This window comes from Pteronotus mesoamericanus, unplaced genomic scaffold, assembly GCF_021234165.1.
Source record: "Pteronotus mesoamericanus isolate MK-2021 breed Mesoamerican mustached bat unplaced genomic scaffold, CSHL_Meso_final contig_58, whole genome shotgun sequence".
Taxonomy (NCBI): domain Eukaryota; kingdom Metazoa; phylum Chordata; class Mammalia; order Chiroptera; family Mormoopidae; genus Pteronotus; species Pteronotus mesoamericanus.
Genome location: NW_026555205.1, coordinates 8198306 through 8225043, shown reverse-complemented (window position 1 = coordinate 8225043; position 26738 = coordinate 8198306). Strand labels below are relative to the sequence as shown.

Genomic DNA, 26738 nt, shown 5'->3' with positions numbered 1-26738 from the left:
GTTGAGCATTTTAGCATCTATGTTCATCAGTGAAATTGGCCTGTAGCTTTCTTTCTTTGTAGAGTCTTTATCTGGTTTTGGGATTAAGGTGATGCTGGCCTCATAAAAGAAGTGTGGCAGTCTTCCCTCCTCTTGGATTTTTTGGAAGAGTCTGAGAAGTACAGGGGTTAGATCTTCCTTAAATGTTTTGTAAAATTCTCCTGTGAAACCGTCTGGCCCTGGACTTTTGTGTGTCGGGAGTTTGTTGATTACTCCTTCAATTTCCCCAGCTGTTACCGGTCTGTTCAAGCTTTCTATTTCTTCCTCCTTCAGTGTTGGAAGATTATACTTTTCTAAAAATTTGTCCATTTCATCAAGATTTTCAAATTTCTTGGCATATAATTGTTCATAATAGTTTCTGACAATACTTTGTATTTCTGTGGTATCAGTTGTTATTTCTCTTTAATTTCTGATATTATTAATTTGGGTCCTCTCCCTGTTTTTCTTGATGAGTCTGCTTAAAGGCTTGTCAATTTTATTTATCTTTTCAAAGAACCAGCATCTGGAATGGTTGATCCTTTGAATTGTTCTTTTCTTTCTATGTCATTCAGTTCTGCTCTAATCTTGACAATTTCCTTCCTTCTACATGCTCTGGGATTTATTTGCTGTTTTTCTCCAATAGTTGAAGTTGTAGTGTTAAGTCTTTTATTTGAAATGTTTCTGTCGTTTTTAGGTAAGCCTGTCTTGCTATGAACTTCCCTCTGAGGACTGCCTTTGCTATGTCCCATAGGTTTTGGACTGTTGTCTGTTCATTTTCATTTGTTTCCAGACATTTTTTGATTTCTTCTCTTATCTCATCATTGACCCATTCATTGTTTAATAGTCTACTGTTCAGTCTCCATGACTGCAAGTTTTTGAAGTTTCTCTTTGAGGTTGATTTCCAGTTTCAAGGCCTTGTGGTCCGAGAAAAAGTTTGGTATGATTTCAATTTTCCTGAATTTGCTGAGGCTTGCTTTGTGTCTTATCATGTGGTCTATCTTTGAAAAACTGCCATGAGCATTTGGAAAGAATATGTATGTTTCTTCTTTGGGATGTAAGGTTCTATATATGTCAGTTAAGTCTATTTGATTCAGTGCATCATTCAGCTCCACAATATCCTTACTGAAGTTTTGTTTGGAAGATCTATCCATTTTTGACTGTGGGGTGTTTAAATCCCCCACTATTAGTGTGTTGCTGTCTATATCTTTTTTGAAGTCGTCCAACAATTTTCTTCTATACTTGGGGCTCCTATATTGGGTGCACAAAAGTTTACAATGTTAATGTCTTATTGATAGATTTTTCCTTTAGGTATTATAAAGTGCCCCTCTGGGTCTCTTTTTATGGACTTTGTTTTGAAATCTACTCTGTCTGATACAAGTATGGCAACTCGGCCTTTTTCTCTTACCCATTTGCTTGGAATATTTTTTTTCCATCCCTTTACTTTCAATCTGTGTAGGTCTTTGGCTCTGAGGTGGGTCTCTTGTAGGCAGCATATGTATGGGTCATGTTTTCTTATCCATTCCGCTACCCTGTGTCTTTTGATTGGGACATTTAGTTCATTTACTTTGAGAGTTATTATGGATAGAAACCTATTCATTTTTTCTCTTTGTCCCTGTGTTTTTCTCTTTCTCACTCTTTTCCTTCTTCTTCTTAAACCAGTCCCTTTAGCATATCTTGTAGTACTGGTTTGGTAGAGACGTATTCTTTTAGCCTTCCTTTGTCTGGAAACTCCGTATTTCCCCTTCTATTTTAATTGAGAGCCTTGCTGGATAGAGCAGCCTTGGCTGTAGGCCCTTGCTCTTCATGACTTGGAATATTTGTTGCCATTCCCTTCTGGCTTGTAGTGTTTCTGTTGAGAAGTCAGCTCCTAAGCGTATCAGGGCTCCCTTGTATGTTACATTCTCCTTCTCCCTTGCTGCCTTGAGGATTCTCTCTTTGTCTTTGATAGTTGCCATTGTAATGATGATGTGTCTTGGAGTGGACCTCCTTGAGTCGCTCTTGAGTTGGGTCCTCTGGGCCTTCTTGATCCATGAGATCCTTTCTCTCCTCAAATTGGGTAAATTTTCCATCATTACTTTTTCGAGGATGTTCTCTCTCCCTTGCTCCTCTTCTTTTCCTTCTGGTATCCCTATTATATGGATATTATTGGATTTCAGGTTATCCTGCATTTCCCTAAATGCCTCTTCATTCTTTTTCAATCTTTTTTCCCTTTCTTGTTCTTTCTGGGACCTTTTTTCTACGTTATCCTCCATCTCACTGATTCGATCCTCGGCCTCCTTTGGATTCCTTCTACTGTGTTCTTCAATTCAGAAATGGTATTCTTCATGTCCTCTTGTGTCTTCTTGATAGTTTGTATGTTCTTTTCCAGGTTGATATAGTTTGTTGTAAGATTGTGATAGTTTCTCTGGGGTTTCTCATAGTTCTCTTTTAGCTGGCTGAGCTCATTGAGCTTCCTTAGAACCATTGTTTTGAATTCAACATGTCATAGTTCCCTTGCCTCTATTTCATTGAGCTCTCTCTGTGGGGAGTCCCCTTTTCCACTCATTTGTGGGGAACTTCTTTTTCTTCCCATTTTTGTGAGAGTCTGTTAAGTAATTTATTTGTAAATAAATTATTTACAAATAAATTATTTATTTTTGCTTCTGCTTCAATTGGGCCGTCTAGATTTCCTGACTTTGTGGATTAAACTTCTGTGGTAGTAGGCGGGTCTTTTTATTTATTTAGTTAGTTAGTTTTCTCTTTTTCTTTCTGGGCCTGCCTGTGATGATGTCAGTTGTTGACCATATATGGCCTTGGGTCATTTGTTTGAGCCTTCCAGAAGTCTACTATCTGTGTCTGACTCCTGCTTTGGGCAGCTGTGTGACCCTTTGTGCCAGGAATCCACTATTTCTGTGGATCGCTCTGCACTCTCACACTGGCTCCTTGATCACGCTCCCCGGCCCGGCAGGATCTCCCGCCCGCCTGGGCTCAGGCGTATTTGCCTCAGCCCAGGGGGCTTCTTTTCAACCTCGCGTACTCGTCTGGCCTCCCAGGCCCACGGGCACCCTGGCACTGGTCTGTTTAGGGTTGCCTATTGTGTGCTTTCCCCGCTTTTGGCTCTTTGGATGCATTGCCTGCCCTCACCAAATGGAGACTACCGAAAAGGGAGGAAGTCAGCTCTAGGACTCTCCAGTTAATCCTGCCTCCAGTCTTTCCTCCAGGGACTCTGGGCAGCTCTGTTATCCTTTCGGCCAGGATCCACTAGTTCTGCAGACTGCTCTTCACTTGCCGGCCCACATTGATCGACTTACACCCTCCCTCTCCCATCTGCACACTCCGTTGCTGGCCCCATCGGTGCCAACCTGTGCGAGCCCCCGCCAGCCCGCGCGGGTCCACACACATACTCGCCAACCCTCCCTGGCCACTCGGCGCAAGTGTGCACGCCTGCACTGGGTGGTTTTGGGCTCTCTATTGTGTGCTTTTCAGCTTTTGGCTATTTGGAGGTGTGTCCTTTTCCCACACAATGGAGAGTAGGGAAAGGAGAAGGAGTGGGGTCTCCCCGGTTCCTTCTCCCGTTCTTTCCCCAACGCCTCTGTCTCCACTCTCTCTTCAAGGCTCTCTCAGCCAGTCTGCACTTAGCCCCCCAGCTTACACGCACACAACTTGTGTGCGGAGCACACAAAAGGCAGGTTAATTGATTCCCTTATGCCTGAGCGAAATGGTAGCTGCAGAGTAGGAGGTACATTATCACCGGGGCTCCACCGGCCGCCGTCTCAGTTCTCTTCACAAAGTTTTCCTCACCAGTCTTTTTCCAGGCACCAGCCCACCCTGCTGCCACCTCTTCCGAGAGATCAAGGAGGGTGGCTGCTACTGCAATTTTTGCGTTGGACCTTTAAATGTCTGTTTGCATCCCCAGCCACCTGTCTCTGGCAGAGAGCGCCACTAAGGTTTTCAGGGTTGTGTTTTGTCTGTATTTTCCTGGTTTTAGCTACTATAGTTTAGAGGTCCCTGTTTATGATTCAGACCCCTTTCTTCTCGGGGGGGAGCTAACTGACCGTTTCCATGTCCCTCTGGTGCTAGTGCCCGTGGGCACCCAACCCACTCTCTCAAGCCTCCACCGAACTTCTCAACTGTTGGGATGTGTGAGAGTTGAATCCACTGTCCGCGGCACCAAGGCTCCTCTCCCACTATAGTTCCATTGTTTTCCAGGTGATTACTCCACTATGTAGTCACAATTCCAGTTTGGTCTTAGGAGGAGGAGGTCAGCATGACTCCCATTCACTCCTCCGCCATCTTTCTCCTCTACATCCACAGCTGTATATTTATTATCTAAGACTTGTGGGCAAGTTTTTTTATAAGGTTGTTTGTTACTTTTATAGAAGAAATTAAAGTATCATGACATAGTTCTTCTTTTATCCCCAATTCTTTCTAGGGACGGCTGGCAGCTGCCTTCGTCATTTCAGTACCATGCCTTTCATGTTCTGCAACATCAACAATGTTTGTAACTTTGCTTCAAGAAATGACTATTCTTACTGGCTCTCCACTCCAAAGCCCATGCCAATGAACATGGAGCCCCTGAAGGGCCAGAGCATTCAGCCATTCATTAGTCGGTGAGACATTGGTATATCTTCAACTTGTTCCAATCCCCAATTAGTTTAGCTAGTCAGAAATGAGTCCACATCTAATAATCTGATCACATTTCTCCCAGGTTAGGTAGGGGTGTGTTTATAATATTTAATTCAGTATTTAGTTTGATTCATATTTATTGTTGATCCATTTTGACCAGGCCCATGATAGACATAGTGCAAAACACAAAGAGCTTACAGTCTAGTCTAATCATTAGGCAAATATACATAAATTAATTTAATATATATTAGGCTTGAGCTAAGTGCTACAACAGATTTAATAAAAATGTTCTGAAATCATAGGTAAAGCAATGTTTAATTTAACTGGAGAAATCTGGGATGACTATGTGGAAGAAATGTGTCTTGAACTGGTTAGTCTTTGAAGGACGGGAAGGACTGGAGACATGGGCAGCTATAATGGGGAATGACATATGAGACAGAAAACATGGGAATAGGTAGCAGATTGATGTTTTTAGAATGTATTTTGTAAAGGTTGCATAGGGAGAAGGGAGATTGGATAGTTTTCTTCAACTCAGATGTTAGCAGGCCTTCAATGTCCAATTTTAGTTTATATTTTATTTGGTATATAATAGAGATCCCTGAAGGTTGTCTGGCCTTCATTTTAGAGAAGAATGCAGAACCATTAGTGTGTAACATGGTTTACAGAGGGGATAACCCTGAAGCAAAGAGATCAATTAAATTGAAGGTATTGCTAAAATCCTGGTAGGAATGAATTAGAAGTCTCAACTGGGGACAAGTGTCACTTTAATAGAATAAGATAGGATTTGGCAAATTGATTAGCTATGGGACGGAGGAAGTAAATGAGAGCTGAAATTTGGAGCATGAGTAACTAAAAGGAGGGTGGTACTATTAATAGAGATTTTCTAGAGTTTTTTCAAGTTAGAACCCTAGTTTAACTTGATCTCCTAAACATATTAGAGATTGCCATTTTCATTATGATCATAACCCAATTTATCTGGGAATCCAGTATAAAGGATGACTCATTGGAAAGTCTAGTGTTTTCCTTTTTACCTTGAATATAAAGGTTAAACCTACTCCAGCCTCTCTTAGTAGCAAATTCAACATGCCCTTTTTAAATACATTTTCCCATATCCTTTAGGAATTTACTTTTTGTGATTTTTGTTCATCCTAACTCTTGGGAGTTAAAGGTCCCCTAAATGTATTCTTTATACTGCAGATAAACTGTCAGTTTGGTTCAGAATTTCAAAAGGTCCACTCATGTACTTTATTAAAGATTTGGTAGACTCAACTGTCTACTCTGTTGCTTGATTTTGTATATTTAAGCCCCATCTCCAAGTGCCTGGGTTCCTTCCTAGCATTCTGTATATGTAGTACATCCCCAGATAGACCAAATGGTTAATAAATACCTTTGGACCAAAATTATTGAGTGAGAGTTAAGAAATTGGCTGTTTCTTGTCGTTTTGTAGTTTACCAGACATTGTTCTTTCCACAGTTTCAGCATTACTAAATGTCTATCTTCCATTTGGGCACTTTGTCAGCAAGTAGTATGTGCAATACACTAAGCCAAACTCTTACAGCAATTTTGGCATTGACTGTAGCAAGTTTGAATTTAGGGAAGTGTGAAAAATGAAAATACTATAGCAGTGATTCTTTAGTTTCTGAAAAAAGCTTACAGTTATTATTTATAACTTTGCTATGTATATTGGAAGACAGAGCTTATGCAAAAGCAATTCTCAAAGTGCATTTTCCCTTCTTTTTCTGAGCATTTAAGACACTTTAATGGGCGTCTATACCAGGATGACTTCCAAAGGACTGCTATATTCCACATACTTACTTTGTAGATTGTGTTCTCTCTCCCTTTCCCTTACTAGATGTGCAGTGTGTGAAGCTCCAGCTGTCGTGATTGCAGTTCACAGTCAGACCATCCAGATTCCCCGTTGTCCTCAGGGATGGGATTCTCTCTGGATTGGTTATTCCTTCATGATGGTATGAAACACTCTTCCTTATCTTTGTTTTCATCATAACCCACTGTCCATCATATCAACATTTCTTCCCAATATGAAAAATCTCTGTAATTTTCATAGTAAAAACTTGATCTCAAATAGGTTCTAAGCACTGTGTTCCCCCTCACACATTTTTACAACATATTTTTATAATATGTCTGTTGTTTTTGTTGAGTCCCCTCGATGTGGATATTATTATCTTACCTTTGGCCCTAGTTAATTCACTAGATTTGAATTCTTGGCCAAGTTCAGCAGATATATTTGAACATTCACTAAGGTATGCACATGGGTATTATGGCACATTTTCTGTCGTCTTTTCTAGCACACAAGTGCTGGGGCAGAGGGGTCAGGTCAAGCCCTGGCCTCCCCTGGTTCCTGCTTGGAAGAATTTCGTTCAGCACCCTTCATTGAATGCCATGGGCGGGGTACCTGCAACTACTATTCCAATTCCTACAGCTTTTGGCTGGCAACTGTAGATATATCAGACATGTTCAGGTAAGGTGCTTATGGCTTTAGTTTACTTTAGGTCCTCAGCTTCCTTCTGAGATTCTAGGGAAAAGAGAGACAACTCATGTATGGTTTATACTCAACAAATGTTAAAAACTTAGTAGACTGTGTCCTTTATTCTTGTTTGTTCTCCTCATATATTTGGCTGTAGTCAGAAAAACAAACTTAGCTAACAGTAGGTACTTACGGTTTGAGGTGGCTTGATAGCAATTCTTCAATAACAAAACAGGCAGAGCATGAAAGGTCATGTGATCTATTCAATAACAAGTGAGTAGATATTCAACTAGATTCAGGCCTTCTCAGGAATTGAAACTATTGTCTGTGTTCCCTCTGCCAGTCCAATAAACTCTCTTTTCCCAGGATGTTTTCAAGCCTCTCATCCAACACTTATATTAGTGAGACCGTGCATAACACATATACCTCAGGACACTTCAGTCTATTGGATTTTTTTAGTTTAAGTATCTTTATGTTATTTCTTTTTAATTATTACTTAATATTTTCTTATGTATTATCTATCTGCATTTCTTATGTATTATATAGTATATCATTTTTTCATCATCAGTTGCCCAGTTATCCCTGATTCTAGGACTATTAGAAAAATGTATAAGAGAGAGAGACAAATAGACAAAGATAATAGTGCTGCAGAGAACAGTCACAAAAATACCTACCAGTAGTGGCTCTTAGGCCACACTAGTCATTGCACTTGAACATATTGCTCAAAAATTAACCGTTCACTCATAAGGAGAGCTTACTAAACACAAAAATAATGTTTGCATGTGAATTTGAACCAATCAATAATAGAATGGAAATACAGGAAGAGACAAATCTGATTGTCTTGTTTCTTATTTCCCAGCAAACCTCAGTCAGAAACACTGAAGACAGGAGACTTAAGGACACGTATTAGCCGATGTCAAGTGTGCATGAAGAGGACATAATATTTTGAAGAATTTATTGTGTGCTTTTAAATGTGACATATATATATGAAATTCCCAGAATGCAATGTCTCACTCTCCCCATCTTTACCACTGCTGCCACCAATGGTGCTACTGTATATGACCAAGAGAACATGCCAACTACTAACCATGAAGATTCAGATGTACCTCAGCAATGTGCCAGAGCAAGGTCACTATTATTTTTCTACAAAACAAATAAGGAAATGAATTTACATTTTTAGTCCAGAATGAGTTTCTCTAAGGATTATGAGATGATTATATATTTTGCCCAGTAAATGAAATGGCACATTAAAAACTCAATTAAGAGAAGAATCACATTGAATAAAATAAAAGACTGCAGTTTCAGGAAAGAATTGTTATTCATGGTGCTACTAATCCAACTGAATCCTAGGTTTTTAATATAAAAGTGTTAAGCTTATTTTGATCTGTACGTGAAGAATGTGTGTACTGTGTAAACAACCTTTTAGTTAAAAACATTGAGTCATTTAGATGAAACTTGACCTGAGTCACTCTTTACAGAAAATGTAGGAAATCCTTGAGTACAGAGAGCAGGATTATATATCCATGTTTATCAAAGTGAGAGAATTTATAATTCACCAAGTTACTTACTGAGAGCACGTTTCTTTTGAGTTTTATCCCCTAAATTCTTATTTGACTTTTTAAAATATAGGTCATTTTTAGTCACTTTAATAATAATTTTAAATGTTTATATTACATACAAAATTATAGTATCTACTGGAGCAATTTCTCTTTTGCTGTATTCTTCAAGACACTTGATGCCAGATGTCCCCCCATTTTAATGTTTCTTATCTTATTTTTGCTCATCCCTGACTACGCAAAGTTCTCCAAAATAATTTCAAGAAGCAAAAATATACCAAAAATTATCATTTTTTTTCTCTGTGCTTCCTAAGTAAGAATTATTCTTTGGTGGCCTCTACCCATACAAAAACTGGGAAGAAAATACTTGGTTAGTCTTCTGTCTTCAATTACAATGCTAACTGATGTTTCTTACTCTTTTTCACTCTAAGAATTTTATTATAGTCATAAAATACCTAATTCCCCTAGCTGTATTCTTCTGACTTAATGTTTTTTAACTCACCAATATCAATTTAATTAAAGATATCATATGTTTAAGGATGGTTTGTTGTGTATGTCTTTAGCCTATGTGTAAATATCTTCACATTTACAGATAGACTACATGTCTGCACATGAATAAGCAGTCCCTTCTAGGAGTTATATTTCATTTACATTAATATACATAAACACAGAGAGAAGCAACTTGAGTTTGCTAAGTATAATCTCCATTGTTCATACTTCACATGCATTAACTTTCCTTATTTGGCTCACTTCGGCAAAAATTTAAACTGGGATCAGTTGAACAAACATCAAGCCAACTGGGCCAAGAAGTATGTGGTTGTTTATCAGTTTCTAGAGACAGGAAAGGTTAAAGACTAGTTGGAAAACATTTAAGCTAAAATAGGGCCCTGCTTGGCTTATAGTAATCAGTGTAGAAGAAAGCCAGGCTTAGAGATGACTGGGTTTAAATATATTCTTAACTATGTGCCTTCAGATGTGGCAGCTGTTGCTCACCTTATGGCAAGCCGCAGCACAGAAAATTCCTCCAATAAGTTAAAAGAGATAATAGCCTAAAGCCATTTTTCCAAATAACATCATTCTCCTTCTCTGAGAGACCAATATTTTCTTTTGTCCTCTTTGAGTAAGCAGTAGCAGCCATGGACACAGGATAGTGTGCTAAGGCTTTTCTCCTTGAAGCTCTATCAGGTTTTGCTTCATCTGTTTTGAAGATCTATTATTAGGTGCATAAGCATTTATGACTCTTGATACAATGATTTCATCATTATGATAATGGTAACATGGAAAAAGGAAATGTTAATATTCTTTGCTCTGAAATCTACATAGATAGCAATATAGCCATCCAGCTTTCTTTTTTTTATTATTTTTTATTGCTCAAATATATTTGTCTCCATTTTCCTGCCACCACCTTCCCCTGACCCACTCACCCCCACCTTTGACCCTCAATCCTTCCCCACTTTGGCTTTCTCCATGGGTCCTTTATACATGTTCCTTGATTTGACCCTTCCCCTTCTTTTCCTTGTTACCCCCTCCCTCCTTCCCTCTCATTACTGTCAGTTTTTTTTTTCTTTCAATGTTGCTAGTTATATTTTTCTTACTTGTTTGTTCTGTTGATTAGGTTCCACTTATAGGTGAGACCATATGGTATTTGTCTTTCACCCCCTGGCTTATTTCACTTAGCATAATTGTTTATCCTATCACATTTGTAGCCATTTTCTCTCCCCATCCTCAACTCCACCCATCCCCACCATCTCCCCTCCTTCAGTCAATCTCCATATTGTTGTCCATGTCCTTGGGTCATGCATAAATGTTCTTTAGATAATTCTTTCATCATCATTCCTCCATTCTCCCCACCACCACCTCTGGCCACTGTCTGTTCCATGTATCTATGCTTCTGTTTCTATTTTGTTCATTAGTTTATTGTGTTCATTAGATTCCACATATTAGTCAGATCATGTGGTATTTGTCTTTTACTGACTGACTTATTTCACTTAGCATAATATTCTCCAGGTTCATCCATGCTGTCGCGAAAGGTAAGAGTTCCTTTTTACTGCTGCATAGTATTCCATTGTGTAAGTATATCACAGCTTTTTTTATCCACTTAGGCTGTTTCCATATCTTGAATATTGTAAATAGTGCTGCTGTGAACATAGGGGTGCATGTATTTTTTATATTGGTGTTTTGGGATTCTTGGATATATTCTCAGATGTGGAATTCCTGGGTCAAAAGGGAGTGTCATTTTCAGTTTTTTGAGGATACTCCATGTTGTTTTCCACAGTGGCTGCACCAGCCTGCATTCTCACCAACAATGTCCTAGGGTTCCCTTATTTCCATATCCTCACCAACACTTGTTGTTTGTTGATTTATTGATGGTAGTCATTCTGACAGACATAGATCAGTGAAACAAAACAAAGAGCCCCAAAAAATAAACCCTTGCTTTTATGGCCAACTGATATTTGAGAAAGGAGGCAAGAGTATACAATGGAGAAAAGACAGTGTCTTCAACACTTGGTGTTGGGAAAACTAGACTGGTACATGCAAAAAATGAATCTATACTACCAACTTACACACAAGAATAGACTCAAAATGTAAGTCACAAAACCATAAATATCCTAGAAGGAAGTATAGGAAGTAAAACCTCAGATATCCAACAGCAATATTTTTACCAATATATCTCCTAAGGCAAGGCAAACAAAGGAGAAAATGAACAAATGGGACTATGTCAAATTAAAAAGCTTCTGCACAGCTAAAGAAGCCATCAGCAAGATGAAAAGAAAACCCACCATATGGGAGTACATTTCTGCTAATGATATATCTGATAAAGGTTTAATCTCCAAATTATAAAGAGAATTAATGCAATGTAAACCAGGAAGATAAACAATACAATTAAATGGGAAAAGGATCTGAATAGACACTCCTCCAAAGAGGACATGCAGATGGCCCAGAGGCAAATGAAAACATTCTCAGTATCACTAATCATCAGAGAGATGCAAATTAAAACCACAATGAGAGAGTTCAGATCAAGATGGAGGCATAGGTACATACACTTTGCCTCCTTGCACAACCAAAAGAAGGGAACAACAAATTTAAAAACAAAAAAATAACCAGAACTGCCAGAAAATTAAACTATATGAAAATCTAACAACCAAGTTATAAAAGAAGAAACATTCATCCAGACTAGTAGTAAGGGCAGAGATGGGAAGCCAGAGCATAGAGGACATGTGGCAAGGCGGTGGCTGGTGAACCCAGGTAGGCAGGGCAGCAGCTGCAGGATGGAGGACCAGACAGTCTAACATTCACGTACAGATATGCCAGGAGGGACCACTGGGGACTGCACAACCCAGGGCTCCATGATGGGCAAAATAAGGCCTTAGAACCTCTGGCTGTAAAAACCTGTGGGGATCATGGTGGTGGGAGAAATGTCCAGTCATTTGAAAGCAGAGTGAGAGCCAAGCAATGAGCATTGTTCCCTCTTTGACCCCTTCCCCACATACAGCACCACGAAGTCGGTTGCCCTGCCCTGGCGAATACCTAAGGCTCTGCCCCTTACAACAAAACATATGCTCTGAGACAAAGAAATATGACCCAACTGAAAGAACAGATCAAAACTCCAGAAAAAGGACTAAGCGATGAGGAGATAGCCTACCTATAAGATGCAGAGTTCAAAACACAGGAAGTCAGGCTGCTCACAAAAATGATTTAGTACAGTCGCAAAATAAAGGAAGAAGTGAAGGCTATGCTAGATGAAATAAAGAAAAATATACAGGGAACAAAGTGAAGGAAACTGAGACTCAAATCAATGATTTGGAACAGAAGGAAGAAATAAGCATTCAACCAGAACAAAATAAAGAAACAAGAATGCAAAAAAATGAGGAGAGGCATAGGAACCTCTGGGGCAACTTTAAACATTCCAACATCAGAATCATAAGGGTACCAGAAGGAGAACAGGAAGAGCAAGAAATTGAAAACTTATTAGAAAAAAATAATGAAAGAAAACTTTCCCAATCTGGCAAAGGAAGTAGACATACAAGTCCAGGAAGCTCAGAGAGTCCCAAAAAAGTTGGACCCAGAGAGGAACCTGTCAAGACACATCATAATTAAATTACCCAAGATTAAAGTTAAGGAGGGAATCTTAAAAGCAGCAAGGGAAAAGGAGAGTTACCTACAAAGGAGCTCCTATAAGACTATCAGTTGATTTCTCAAAAGAAACCTTACAGGCAAGAAGAGTCTGGAAAGAAGTATTTAAAGTCATGAAAGACAAGGACCTACATCCAAGATTACTCAATCCAGCAAAGCTATCATTTAGAATGGAAGGGAAGATAAAGTGCTTCCCAGATAAGGTAAAGTTACAGGAGTTTATCATCCCCAAGCCCTTATTATATGAAACATTGAGGGGACTTTTCTAAGAAAAAGTCAGACCTATGAACAGTAAAATGACAACAAATTCATAACTATCAATAATTGAGCCTAAAAGAACAAACAAACACAAACTAAGCAAACAACTGGAACAGGAACGGAATCACAGAAATGGGGAACACATGGAGGGTTATCAACGGTGTTGGGGAGAGGGGAGGGTGGGGGAAAAGGTACAGGGAATAAGAAGCATAATTGGTAGGTGCAAAATAGACAGGGGGAGGTTAAGAATAGTATAGAAAATGGAGAAGCCAAAGAACTTATATTTATGACCCATGGATACGAACTAAGGTGGGGGGGCAATGCCAGAGGGAATAGGGGTACTAGGTGGACATGGATAAAGGGGAGAAAAACATAGGACAACTATAATAACATAAAATATAGTTTTAAAAAAACAATGATATTGCCATCCAGCTTTCTTTGTGTTAGTGTTCAAAAGGTTCATTTTTTTCCCCATCACTTTAATTTATTTCTGTCTATATATTTGAAGTGGATTTCTTGTAGTCAGCATATAGTGGGATTGGATCTTGCTTTCTTATTCAATCTAAAAATCTCCTTTTGATTGCCCACATTCAATGCATTTATTGATGTGGTTTGGTTTAAACCTCTCATCTTGCTATTTGTTCTCTATTTGTGCCATTTGTAATTTGTTCACTTTTTAATGACTTGTTTTGGATTGAGTGTTTTTCTGACTCCATTTTATCTTATTTGAGGCATATTAACTTTTTGTTTGATTAATGACTGGTTTAAGGTTTAGGTATACATTTTTAACTTATCTGCATTCAAGTTATATAATACCATTTCATGTGTGCTTTAAAAATGTTACAGTAGTAAACTTTAAATTCTCTCCTGAAATTTGTGCTATTATTTTCATATACTGTAGCTTTAATGTTATAAACACTATTCTACACCCTTATTATTTTTGTTAAAACAGTACATTCTCTTTTATGTAAATCAGATATCATAGAATTTACCCTCTCAACATGAACAATTCAATGTTTTTTAGTATGTTCAAAAGTTATGCAAGCATCATCACTATCAAATTCCAGAACATTTTTAGCACTCCAGAAAAATATCTCCATACATATTAGCAACAACTCCCTATCCTACCATTTCTCCCTCCCCTTAGCCTTAGAAAACAACTTTTTTCTCTAAAGATTAGCATGCATGAACATTCTATACTGATGTAATCATATACTATATGACCTTTTGCCTGGATTCTTTCACTTAGCATATTTTCAAGCCTTATTCACATTGTAGCATTGTCAGTGCTTTATTCCTTTATTTTTTCTTTTTTTCCCCCAAAGATTTAATTTATTCATTTCCAGAGAGAGGGGAAGGGAAGGTGAAAGAAAGGGAGAGAAACATTAATGTTTGGTTACCTCTCATGCACCTTCAACCAGGGACCTGGCCTACAACCCAGGCATGTGCCCTAACTGGGAATCAAACCAGCAATCATTTGGTTCACGGGCCAATGCTCAATCCATTGAGCCACACCAGTCACGAAACATGAAACTATTTTAAAGTGAACAATTCAAATGGCATTTAGTACATTCAGAATGTGTGCAACCACCACCTCTATCTAGTTCCAAAGCATTTTCATTACCCTGAAGGGAAACCTCATACCCATTAAGCAGTCACTGGCACTCCCTGGAGTCCCTGGCAACTACTAATCTGCTTTCTGTTTCTATGGGTTTACCTATTCTGGATGTTCTATATAAATGGAATCATATGTATATGAAATATGTGACCTTTTTGTGTGGTTTATTTCATTTAGCATAGTGTTTTCAAGGTTCGTCCACATTATGTGTGAATACCTCAGTCATTTTCAAGTTTAAAATAATCCATTATGTGGACATACTAAAATTTTTTTATTCATTCATTCATTGGCATTGTGGTTGTTTCCACCCTTTGATGGTTGTAAATCATGCTGTTATGAATATTCTTGTACATTTTTGAAAATCAGTTTTCAATTTTTAGGGGTATATACCTAGGAGTAGATTTGCTCGGTCATATACTAATTCTATATTTAACTTCTTGAGAAGCTGCCAAACAGTTTTCCACAGCAATGTGCAGGTGTTTCATTTTTTCCACATCCTTGTCAATACTTATTTTTCCATTTTTAAATTGTAACAATCCCAGTGACTGTCAAGTGGTATTTTATTGTGGTTGTGATTTGCATTTCTCTAATGACTAATGATGCTGAATATCTTTTTTTCTGCTTCTTGGTCTTTTGTGTATATTCTTTTAAAAAACATTTATTTATTTTTAGAGATAGGGAAAAGGAGGGAAAAGAACAGGGAAAGAAACATCGATGTGAGAGAGAAACATTGATCTGTTGTCTTTCATATGTGCCCGACTGGGGACTGAACCTGTAACTGAGGCTTGTGTCCTGACCACGAATTGAACTGGTGATCTTTCACTTGGCAGAATGACTCCCAAGTAACTGAGCCACAACAGTCAAGACTGCATATATTCTTTAGAGAAATGTCTATTTAGGTGCTTTGTCCATTTTTAAATTTGGTTATTTTTCTTTTTATTGTTGAGCTGTATGAATACTGTATATATTCTGAATAAAACTCCCTTATAAAACATATGATTTTAAATATTTTCTCCAGTTCTGCAGGTTGTCTTGTTCCTTTCTTGATGGTGTCTTCCAAAGTACAAAATATTTTAATTTTGATGAAATCTTATTCATCTATTTTTCCTTCTGTGGCTTTTTCCGTTGGTATCACATCGAAGAAACCATTGCCTCATCCAAGATCATGAAGATTTGCCCCTATGTTTTCTTATCCTAAGAGTTTTATAGTTTTAGCTCTTATATTTAAATATTTGATTCCCTTTAAGTAAGTTTTTATACATGATGTGAAGGATCCACCTTCATTTCTTTTGCATTCAGTTATCCAGGTGATACAGCACCATTTGTTGAAAAGACTATTCTTTCTCCCATTGAATTGTTTTGGCATCCTTTGAAAAAACAATTGACCATAACTGAAGGAGGATTCTGTCCCATAGAGCCTCTCCGGGTCACCACAGATGAGGAAATAAACTACCAGACACAACTTGCCTGTCAAGAGAGGGGGTTGGTGATTCCCTCTAGTGGATAATGCCCCAAGCCCTTCTCTCAAAAGTGGCTTTTATTGTGAACGATATGTGCAGGGGTATATAGCATGCATATAAAGCCTATCAATCTACATCAAAAGGCTATAGATAATAAATTGAAGAAATACAGAGGTTTGTCTTAAATCAAGGCCCGTCAGACAAGTTGGTGCCAGGTGCTCATTAAGGCACACTTTTCGGGGCTCAGAAATTATCTCCTTATGGTGAAGTAAAACACCTGTTTTTTTTTCCTTATTAGGGCAGTGTGAAGCAGAGGAAGCTTTAGTAACTATGTTGCATTTTTTAGGCCAGATTTCCCACACAACCCTCCATGTTAGAATCAGTCCATGCACCTCCCAGCATTCCTGGCTTTCCAGTCGAGGCTTACAGGCAGGGGGCCTAGCTCACACGAGGCTACAATTCCCGATACCACACAAAGCGGTCCCTAACATCTCCCTTTTTATTGTTTGTTAAGGCAGACACGGTATTAAGTCTGTCAAAGCTTGCTACTTGCTTGTCATGTATGCAATCCCTGGAGAACAATTTGAAAATGCATCTCAAGACACTCAAAAATTACAATCAGGAGGCATCCCACAGCCCCGATGACCCAAACACATAAACTAAGTCCCTCAAACCAAGTTTTTGGATTGAGCCATTGAGGGTTGTTATGCAGGGTCTGAAAGACCTCATGCTCAGTGAGCTGTTTAATATCCTGGAGCTGTTGGCACAGTTCAAGCTGGAGTTGATCAATTTGTCCTCTAAGATTAGCAGAAATATCCCCCAGAAGGTAATGTTTTATATTTCCCTAAGAGTATAGGGAGGAGTTCCATTTTAGGGGGGTTCTGGATTCCACCAAGTGTGAAGCTTAAACACGGGTGGATCAAGGATGTGACCCCAGTAAACAGGTTGAACATCAGCAGCAAAGGCCACATCCCCCAAAACAAGCTAACAGGACAAGCATTACTATAATTTTGGTGCAGTTAGAAGATACTACTGTTAAGTAAGCTAAAAATCGATTCTCAGAGGTATCTTGGACCCTTACATCCTTCATAAGTTTTTCAGCCCTACAGTTGAGATTTTTTGCATCTCCCCAAATCACTGCTTTTGGGTCAGGTGGGGAGGCCTGGTTGTCGGCATCTCCAGCTTCTGACAGTGGGCCCACATCCTTCGTCACCACTAGGTTATGACCATCTGGGATAGCTGATTGGTCAGGTCCTCCAGATGGCAGATCCTCTCTAATTGGTTGAAGCACATCAGGTGAGGAAGCTGGTCTCCTATAGTATAGCTTTATCCTCTTGGCAGGCAGCCACAAAGGTCCTGTGGGTACTAGAACATAAGCATACCCTCTTTCCCAAGTTAACAATTCAACTGGCCCTCCCATTTTCCTTCTCCTAAGGGATTTCTATATAATACTAAAGGATTAAATGACAAGGTCCCTAATTATCTGCCTTTTGGCTATTGAAATGTTTTTCAATTGGTGTGTTAAGAGAATCACCACAATTAAGAAAGTTGTAAATACACCAAGAAGTCATTTAAAGCTTTTTTAAAAAAATAATAGAAATAAGCAAGAAGTATACAAAAGCAGGTTTAGTTTCAACAAAGAATAAAGTAACAAAATAACACATTGTCACAATCATTAAAATTATTAAAAACATTAGTAATACCGAGTATTGGTGACTGAAAGGAACTGGGTATTCATAGACTCTTTTTCTTCATCTTCTTAAAGCAGTCCCTTTAGAATATCTTTCAATGCTGGTTTCATGGAGGTGTATTCTTTTATCCATTTTTTGATTAAATATTTGTAGAATATTTTTCCTAAAAAAAAAAAAAACTATTAAACCTTTTTTAGATGTGTTGCAAATACTTTCCCATTCAATTACTTGTCCTTTAACTTTTTTTATGTATATTACTATATAGTCTTAAATGTTTAATATAGTCATACTGTCAATATTTTACTTAATAGCTTCTTGGTTTGAATATTTTACATCAGGGTAAGAAAAATATTATTTTGTATTTCCTCCTAAAACTCCTTAGATTTTACATATTGATTTTTAAATAATCTGAATATTTTTTCTATAATGTGTAAAATAGGGCTCTATATTTGTTTTATTTCAAGTAATAGTGGTCCATGCGCCTTAATTGTTGAATAAGCCTTATTTTCCCCATTGATTTGAAATATCAATTGACTCATATATTACATTGTTAGAAAGATATAGACATTTGTTTCTATAATGCTTATTTTATTTCATTAATCTACTTGATTATTTCTGTGCTGGTGTCATGTTGCTTTAATTGCTGAGACTTTATAATCGATTTAAATTTTTAAATATTTTATCATGGATTTTGACATTTAAAAAATAAATAAAATCAATATGCATTTTAAAAAAAAAGAAAGAAGGAACTCCTATCTTTTTCAACAACATGGATGGAACTGGAGATTATTATGCTAAGTGAAATGAGCCAGTCGGTGAAAAACAAATACCATATGATCTCACCTATAGTGGAATCTATTCAACAAAATAAACTAACAAACAAAACAAACCACAGGCAAGGAAACGTGGAGCAGAGTGAAAGTGACCAGAGGGGAGGGGGAAGGAGGGCAATGGTGGAAAGAAGAAGAAGGGACTAAGCAAAGAACATGTATGAATGACCCACGGACATGGACAACAGAGTGGGAATTGACTGTGGGAGCGGGGAGGGTGGAGTAAGATGTGTGGAGGAGGACAAAAGGGGAAAGATTGAGACAACTGTAATAGAATAACCATGATTTAAAAAGAAAAAAGAGAAAGTTGTAAGTATACATGGCCAAAATTATCAAATTTGTGGGAGAGATTTCCTGGCTCTCCCTTTATTGTTTGTTAAGTTTTAAAAGTATGATGAGTGCATTCAACAATTGTATGGCCTGTGGGATTATAAGGGATACCTGTTTTATATTGAATTCCCCACCTTTGTAGGAAATCCTGAGTGGATCAGGTCCGTATATCCTGGTCCGTTGTCAGTTTGAATTTACTGTGGGCGGCCTAAATGGCTGAAAGCCTCAAGCCAGTGGGCTTTTATGTTCTTGGCCAATTCGCCTGTAATGGCAGAGGCGTGTAATGCCCTGGAGAAAGGATTAATAGAGACATGAATAAACTTAAACTTCCCAAAAGGAGGGTAATGGGTGACATCAGTCTGCCGAATAACTTGGGGCTCTAGGCCCCTGGGATTAATTCCAACAGAAGGCAATGCTTTACCTAAATCCTGGCAATCTGGATGTTCTTTAATAATCTGTTTAGCCTGAGAACGAGGGAGTTTAAATTCCTTGCAAAGTGCATGGCTATTTTGATGAAAAAATTGATGAGTGGCAACAGCTTTTTGAAAAGAGTCTATTATGCTCACTAGAGCGTCACTTTGGGCGTTGCCTTCAGACATAGGACCAAGGGCACCTGTATGGGAATGCATGTGAGTGACAAAGAGAATATGTTCCCTTATATCTACTAAAGTTTGCAAGGTTAAAAATAGGCGGAGCAGAGAAGGGTCAATAGACTCCTTAAGAAGACTTTGCTCTATATGAGGGAGAGTATATACAGTATAACCAGAATCACAAACTAAATTCAAGAGCTCGTGAGGCCATTGCTGGAGAGCCATAATGGCTCCTGAGAGCTCAGCTCATTGGGTGGAAGCATGACCATAGGAAACATAATGCTTCCATGCCTCATCCTCCTGCCAGGTGATGGCAGTTTTTCCTGTTTTTCCTGAGCCATCAATAAAAACAGTCCTTGCTTTGGGGATAGGGGTTTCACTAATTTTTTTTCTTTTAGGTGAATGTTAAGGATTGGGATGTTACGTAATAATTTATCTGAGGGCAGACTGATTTCTATTTTGCCTATAAAATCTGTGATAGCACATTGAAATCCTAGAGACTGACTGGACAGCTGTTGTAAGTAAATTTGAGTAAGTGGGATGTGAATGAAAGCCTGGTCATGGCCAAAAAGTTGTTGAGTTCTTTCACGTCCTTTAATAATAAGATGGCTTGCTGACTTCCCTTACCTACATTGTTCCAACATGCCAGAGGCTGTTCACCTTGGAGACTTGCTGCAGATACGGTTATGGCCCGGCCCGAGATTTACAGTCTCTCCCCTGGATTTTCAAGGGCCGGTGAGAGCTCACTGGACGCCGCTGGAACCGCGACACTTTCCAAAGCATGGACCCCTCTCTCGGGGGGCAAACCCATTCCAGGGTGCCCTGCAATTTGACTCAGTACTCACACCTGCATTTGCCCTATGGACCCCTTCCTTTAAGTCTAAGATTTCCTGATTACAAGGATTTCTAGTGTGGTAGGGGAGAGAGCTGTTCTAACTAGGCTCCAAGTTAATAAATCTGATGTCCTATAGAGATCCCGCTTTCCTGGAGCCATTTCAGTTTCTGCCCAACTTTTTCCCATATGTCTAAATCTAGACAACCTTTATCTTGAAACGGACGGTATCTCTTTCCAGTCTGCAATAAATTGATTACATTTTTCTCTTTAACCTGACATACTGCAGCCTTAAGATGCTGCTGAAGCAGTTGAAAGTACATCTCCCTAGAAAGTCTCGAGCCCATTTTGTGGCTGAGATGCTTTTGTTTTCGTTTTCACTTTCTCCTTCTCTCATCTCCACTCCACCTTATCTAATCTTGTAAACCTTTTCTTCCAAGCTAGATTCTTGCTTTCTCATCTTGAGAACTAAACCTAGGTGGGAAATGTGCCACAGGGTTGGGACTGTGAATACTTTTACAGTGTGCCTCTTGTTCTGTGGACGTTTGCTTGCGGCTGGCAGGAAACCTAGTTTTCTGTCCCGGTCCACATCCAGCTTATCCTTTCAAGGGAGTCTTTATCGCAGCAAGCACCCTTGTGGCTTTTAAATGCTCTACCCTTGCCCGTGAAGGTGCGGCAACTTCTCAAGGGAGAGAAAGCAAGAGCCTGCAAAGAGTGTTTGCATTCAAATTTGAATTGTCAGATGTTACCTGAGGCAGAGAAAAAGCAGGGAAGAAATCGAATGGACACAAGAGATGACCCTAAAAGAAATCCCTCTTTCCCTTATCTTTGCACACCCACAGCATAACCAACAAGCGATGGTGTCACTAGGTCCCTTACCGGGGATGAAAGATGCACTGAAACTCCTGTCCAGGTGGTGTGCGGTCTGCGACAATGGCTCATGGCCTCTATCACTGTTCGGGCACCAGATGATGGGGGATTACCCGCGTCCTATGCAGAGTCCCTGCGGGGATGCCTCAGATGGAGGAAAATGAAATAAATCATTCCAGACACTTCTCGGTCTGCCAGAGAAAGGGGGTGGCTATTCCCTCTAGTGGAGAACGTCCCAAACCCTTCTCTTGAAGTGGCTTTTGTTGAGAAAGATATGCACAGGGGTATACAGCATGCGTGCAAAGCTCATCAATCAATGTCAAAAGGCTATGATTGAAGGAACAGAGATTTGCCTCAGGTAAGGGTCTTGTAGACAGGGTGGCGCCCATTCGGCCCTGAAAACTTGGAAACTGATCACATTCTGTGCTCGATGCCAAACATCAATACTCATTAACTCGAGGGCATCCTTAGCCAAGGAAGTTTCATAGGATTTAATGCATTCCTTTTCCAGGCCTAATTGTCCCCAGGAACTGCCAGATCCAGTTTAAAGTTGTACTTGCCTTTAGTATTGTTTCACTGACCTGGTCAGGCAGCCAGGCAGAGCAGCCAAGAGATAAGGAGTCTTCTTTCAGATAGAATGAGGACTTCGGTCATGACACAGTCGAGGGGTGAGGGTCTTTTGCCCCATCTCCATGTCCCCCAAGTCCTTCCCTGATGGCCCCTAAGCAACTGTGCCTGCCTTAGGTTGCCCCTGCCATCAAGGGGTCTTTCCCATCACTGACAAACCAGCCATTCTCCGGGGCCAAGCATGGTTATGTGAGGGACCCTGCCAGGGGAACAGGTTTTGTCTCCTCAGTGGCCTATTTTCCCAAGGCCTCCTTATTCAGCTGCAGCCTTGGGGCCCTCTCTCCTGTCGGCGAGGCTACAGTCCCTGAAACCAGGGACAGTTCCCAACAGTAATTACTGATAATGTAGAATTTGTGACAGCCATATTATTATTTTGTATATATTCTTTTTAAGTATATTTTATTGATTATGCTATTACAGTTGTCCAAATTTTTCCCCCTTACACCCTCCAACAAGTACCCTCATTCTCTCCAGCAATCCCCTCCCTTAGTTCATGTCCATGGGTCACACATATAAGTTCTTTGGCTTCTCCTTTTCCTATACTATCCTTAACATCCTACTGTCTATTTTGTACCTACCATTTATGTTTATTAATCCCTGCACTTTTCCCCCCTTCTCCCTCCCAGCTGGTAACCATCCAAATGATCTCCATATCTATGTTTCTGTTCCTGGTCTGACTGTTTGGATAGTTTGCTTTTTAGATTCAATTGTTGATAGTTGTGAATTTGTTGCCATTTTTAATGTTCAGAGTTTTGGTCTTCTTTTTGTTAAATAAATCCCTTTATGAATTCATGTAATAATGGCTTTGTGATGATGATCTCCTTTAGCTTTGCCTAGTCTGGGAAGCACTTTATCCGCCCTTCAATTCTAAATGATAGTTTCGCTGGGTAGAGTAATCTAGGTTGTAGGTCCTTGTTTTTCAACACTTTGAATAAAATCTTGCTAGTCCCATCTTGCCTGCAAGTTTTCTTTAGAGAAATCAGCTGACAGCCTTATGGTAATCCTTTGTAGGTAATTCTCTGCTTTTGTCTTGCTGCTTAAGATTATCTCTTTATCTTTAACCTTTGGCATTTTAATTACGGAGTGTCTTGTTGTGTCTTCTTTGGGTCCAGCTTGAGTGGGATTCTCTGTGCTTCCTTGACTTGTATGTCTACTTCTTTCACCAAAATTAAAGAAGTTTTCTTTCATTATTTTTTCAAATAAATTTTCAATATCTTGTTCTTCCTCTCCTCCTTCTGGCATCCTTGTGATTTAGATGTTAGTACATTTGGAGATGTCCCAGGAGCTCCTTATACTATCCTCATTTTTTTCCATTCTTTTTTCTTCTTGCTGTGCTGGTTGAATGCTTATTTTTCCTTATGTTCCAAATCGTTTACCTGAATCTCAGCTTCATCCATTCCACTGAGAATTACCTGTAGATTTTTCTTTATTTTTTTATTTTCTTAAATTATATTTTATTGATTATGCCATTACTATTGTCCCATTCTCTTTTTTTCTCCCCTTTATTCCCCTCCACCCTGCACCCCCTTGCCACCAGTATTCCTCTGCCTTAGTTCATGGCAATGGGGCATACATATAAGTTCTTTGGCTTCCCCATTTCCTATACTATTCTTAATGTTCCGCTGTATATTTTGTACCTACGATTTATGCTTCTTATTCCCTGTACCTTTTCTCCCATTCTTCACCACCCCCTCCCAGCTAATAACCCTCCAAGTGATCTCCATTTCTATTATTCTCTTCCTATTCTAGTTGTTTGCTTAGTTAGTTTTTGTTCTTGGGTTCAGTTCTTGATAGCTGTGAGTTTCTTGTCATTTTATGGTCCATAGTTTTGATTGTCTTTTTCTTACATAAGTCCATTTACCATATCATATAATATGGGTTTGTTGATGATGAACTCCTGTAGCTTCACCTTATCTGGGAAGGACTTTATCTGCCCTTCCATTCTAAATGATAGCATTGCTGGATAGAGTAATCTTGGATGTAGTTACTTTCCTTTCATGACTTTGAATACTTCTTTTTTTTTTTTTTGTTTCTTTAACTGTTTATCGAATCTATTGGGGTGACACTGGTTAACAAAATTTTACACAGGTGCACAATTCTACAACACATCATCCGTACATTGTGTTGTGTGTTCACCACCCAAGTCAAGTCTGGGTCCATCCCCATTTATCCCCCGACACCCTCTCCTGACTCCCTCACCCCTCCCCCTGGCAATCTGCACACTGTTGTCCAGGTCCATGAGGGGTTTTCCCCGTCTCTCTTTTTTTTTGTTGTTGTTGATTATTTTTTTTTATTTTTTACTTTTTTTAAATACATTTTCCAGCCCCTTCTTGCTTGTGAGGTTTCTTTTGAGAAATCAGCTGATAGTCTTATGGGGACTCCTTTGTAGGTTACTGTGTCTTCTCTTGCTGCTTTTAAGATTCCCTCCTTATCTTTAATCTTGGGTAATGTAATTATGATGTGCCTTGGTGTGTGCTTCCTTGCACCCAGCTTCTTTAGAACTTTCGGAGCTTCCTGGACTTCCTGGAAGTCTATTTCTTTTGCCAGATTTGGGAAGTTTACCTTCCTTATTTTTAAAATAAGATTTCAATGTTTTGATTTTCCTCTTTTCCTTCTGGTACCTCTATGATTCGGATGTTGGAACATAAAGTTGTCCCAGAGGTTCCTGAACCTCTCTTCATTTTTTTTGGATTCTTATTTCATTTTTTTTTCCAGATGGCAGAATTTTAAGATTTTATGAACACAAATACAATGTGTTCATCTGTCTATTCATTTTCTTCCCTGTGCAGCCTGGCATTGGAATTGGTGACTCTGATGGCCATCTGGGCTTCTCTTTCCACAATGGCTTGCAGTTCTTTGAGGAGATGTTGTGAGCAATCTCAGCACAGTAAGATTTGTTGCACATCAGCAGCACTTCAAGCTCTTTGATGTTGTGGACCAGGAACTTTCAAAAACGATTGGGCAGCATATGCTTTGTTTTCTTGTTGTTCCCATAACCGATGTTGGGCATCAAGACCTGGCCCTTGAATCTTCTGAGCACCCTATTGTCAATACCTCTGGGTTTCCACCAATTCTGCTTAATTTTGACATATCAGTCTGACTGGTGCTGAATGAACTTCTTGGTCCTCTTTATGACAATCTTGGGTTTCACGAGGGGTCTGAGGGCAGTCATAGTGCTGTGTAAGAGATGGCTGCCATTTCCATAGGCAGCACCAAGGAAGAGAGCTGAATTCTTATTTCTTCATTCTATTCTGATTGAATGTTTTTTCTTTTGTCTGCTCCAGATTGTGATTTGAATTCTGGTTTCCTTTGCTTCACTGTGGTTCCCTGTATATTTTTCTTTCTTTCACTTTGCATAACCTTCACTTTTTCCTCTATTTTGTGACCATTCTCAACCATTTCTGTGAGCATCTTGATTACCAGTGTTTTGAACTCTGCATCTGTTAGGTTGGCAATCTCTTCATCACTTAGTTGTATTTTTTCTGGAGTTTTGATCTGTTCATTTGGGCCATATGTCTTTGTCTTGGCATGCCTGTCATGTTGTGAGGGGCGGAGCGTTAGGTATTCACCAGGGCAGGCCAACCCACATAGCTGCATTGTGGCACTCTATGTGGGGGAGGAGTCAGAGAAGTAACTATGCCACTTGCTGAGCTCTAGCACCATTCCCCCACTACCCACAAGCAAACTGGGCCCTTCTGGTGCTGATTCCTGAGTCTGTGGGTTTGTGTACATTCTAGGATCCTGTGGGTCTCCTGAACAACTCTCCTGTGAGGCTGGGAGTTTCTCCTGCTGCTGCAAACCCCACAGGTTTGTACAGCCAGAAGTTTTCAGGTTCTCTTTTCCCATGCTGGAACCCTGAGTTGTGCACAATCTGTCTCACTCCCCAGTTGGTCCTCCTGGTTTATCTGCACGCAAATCTGAGACTGCCCAGTCATCTAGCCGCCACCTTGCTGCATATCCTCTCTTCCCTGGCTGCCCATCTCTGCCCCTCCTACCAATCTGGATGAATGTTTCTTCTTTAATTCTTTGGTTGTCAGACTTCCATACAGTTTGATTTTCTGGCATTTCTGGTTGTTTTTTGTTTTGAAACTTGTTGTCCTTGTGCAAGGAGGCAAAATGTATCTACCTACACCTCCATCTTGGCTGGAAGTCAAGAGACTATTCTTTATTTCACTTGCTGTAACCTTCATTTCTTCCTTGCTCTTTTATATACTGCTGCCATACTCAGTGACCCATTTAAGCATCCTGATAACCTAGTGTTTTGAACTCTGCATCTGATAGGTTGGTTATCTCCATTTAGTTTAGTTTATTTTTTTTCCTGGGATTTTGCTCTGGACTTTCATTTGGGCCATATTTCTTTGTCTCCTCAATTTGGCAGCCTTGCATTATTTGTTTCTGTGTAGTAGTGGGTAGAGCTGCTTTGACTCCCTGTCTCAGTACCATGGCCTATTTTAGAAAAGGCACCAGTAAATTGTGTTGCAGAGCTTTAGGTCACCACCAGGGCAGGGGAACCTGCTTCACTGCTTTGAGTCTCTGTGGGGGGAGGAGGTGGAAGTTGGACTCTGGCCCACAGAGTACTCTTGGGTCATCATAGATGGGGAAATAAAATAAGTCATTCCAGATATTTCTCAGTCTGCAAGGGAAAGGGGGTAGTGATTCCCTATAGTGGAGAATGCCCTGAGCCCCTGTGTCCAATGGCTTTTATTGAAAGTGTTATCAGTGGAGGCTAGGTAGTAGGAATGCACAGGTGATCTCATTACATCAGTGTGTTAATGTTTACAGAGAATAGATGATGTTTTGAAGAAAACAAGTGGCAAGAATACACCGATTTACA

General features: G+C 39.4%; 1 protein-coding gene and 1 pseudogene across 1 annotated transcript in view; one reads left to right on the top strand and one right to left on the bottom strand.

The window, feature by feature from the left end:
* The window catches only part of COL4A5 (collagen type IV alpha 5 chain), a 432611-nt gene extending 424281 nt beyond the window's left edge, over positions 1-8330 (top strand). The window contains exons 50-53 of the mRNA XM_054580374.1: positions 4430-4607; positions 6476-6590; positions 6930-7102; positions 7968-8330. Of these exons, the coding sequence (XP_054436349.1) occupies positions 4430-4607; positions 6476-6590; positions 6930-7102; positions 7968-8049 (548 nt within the window). The 3' untranslated portion in view covers positions 8050-8330. The remainder of the gene's footprint in view (positions 1-4429; positions 4608-6475; positions 6591-6929; positions 7103-7967) is intronic.
* Positions 8331-24669: 16339 nt separating this feature from the next.
* LOC129076255 (60S ribosomal protein L32-like) lies at positions 24670-25124 on the bottom strand (annotated as a pseudogene).
* Positions 25125-26738: the final 1614 nt, after the last annotated feature.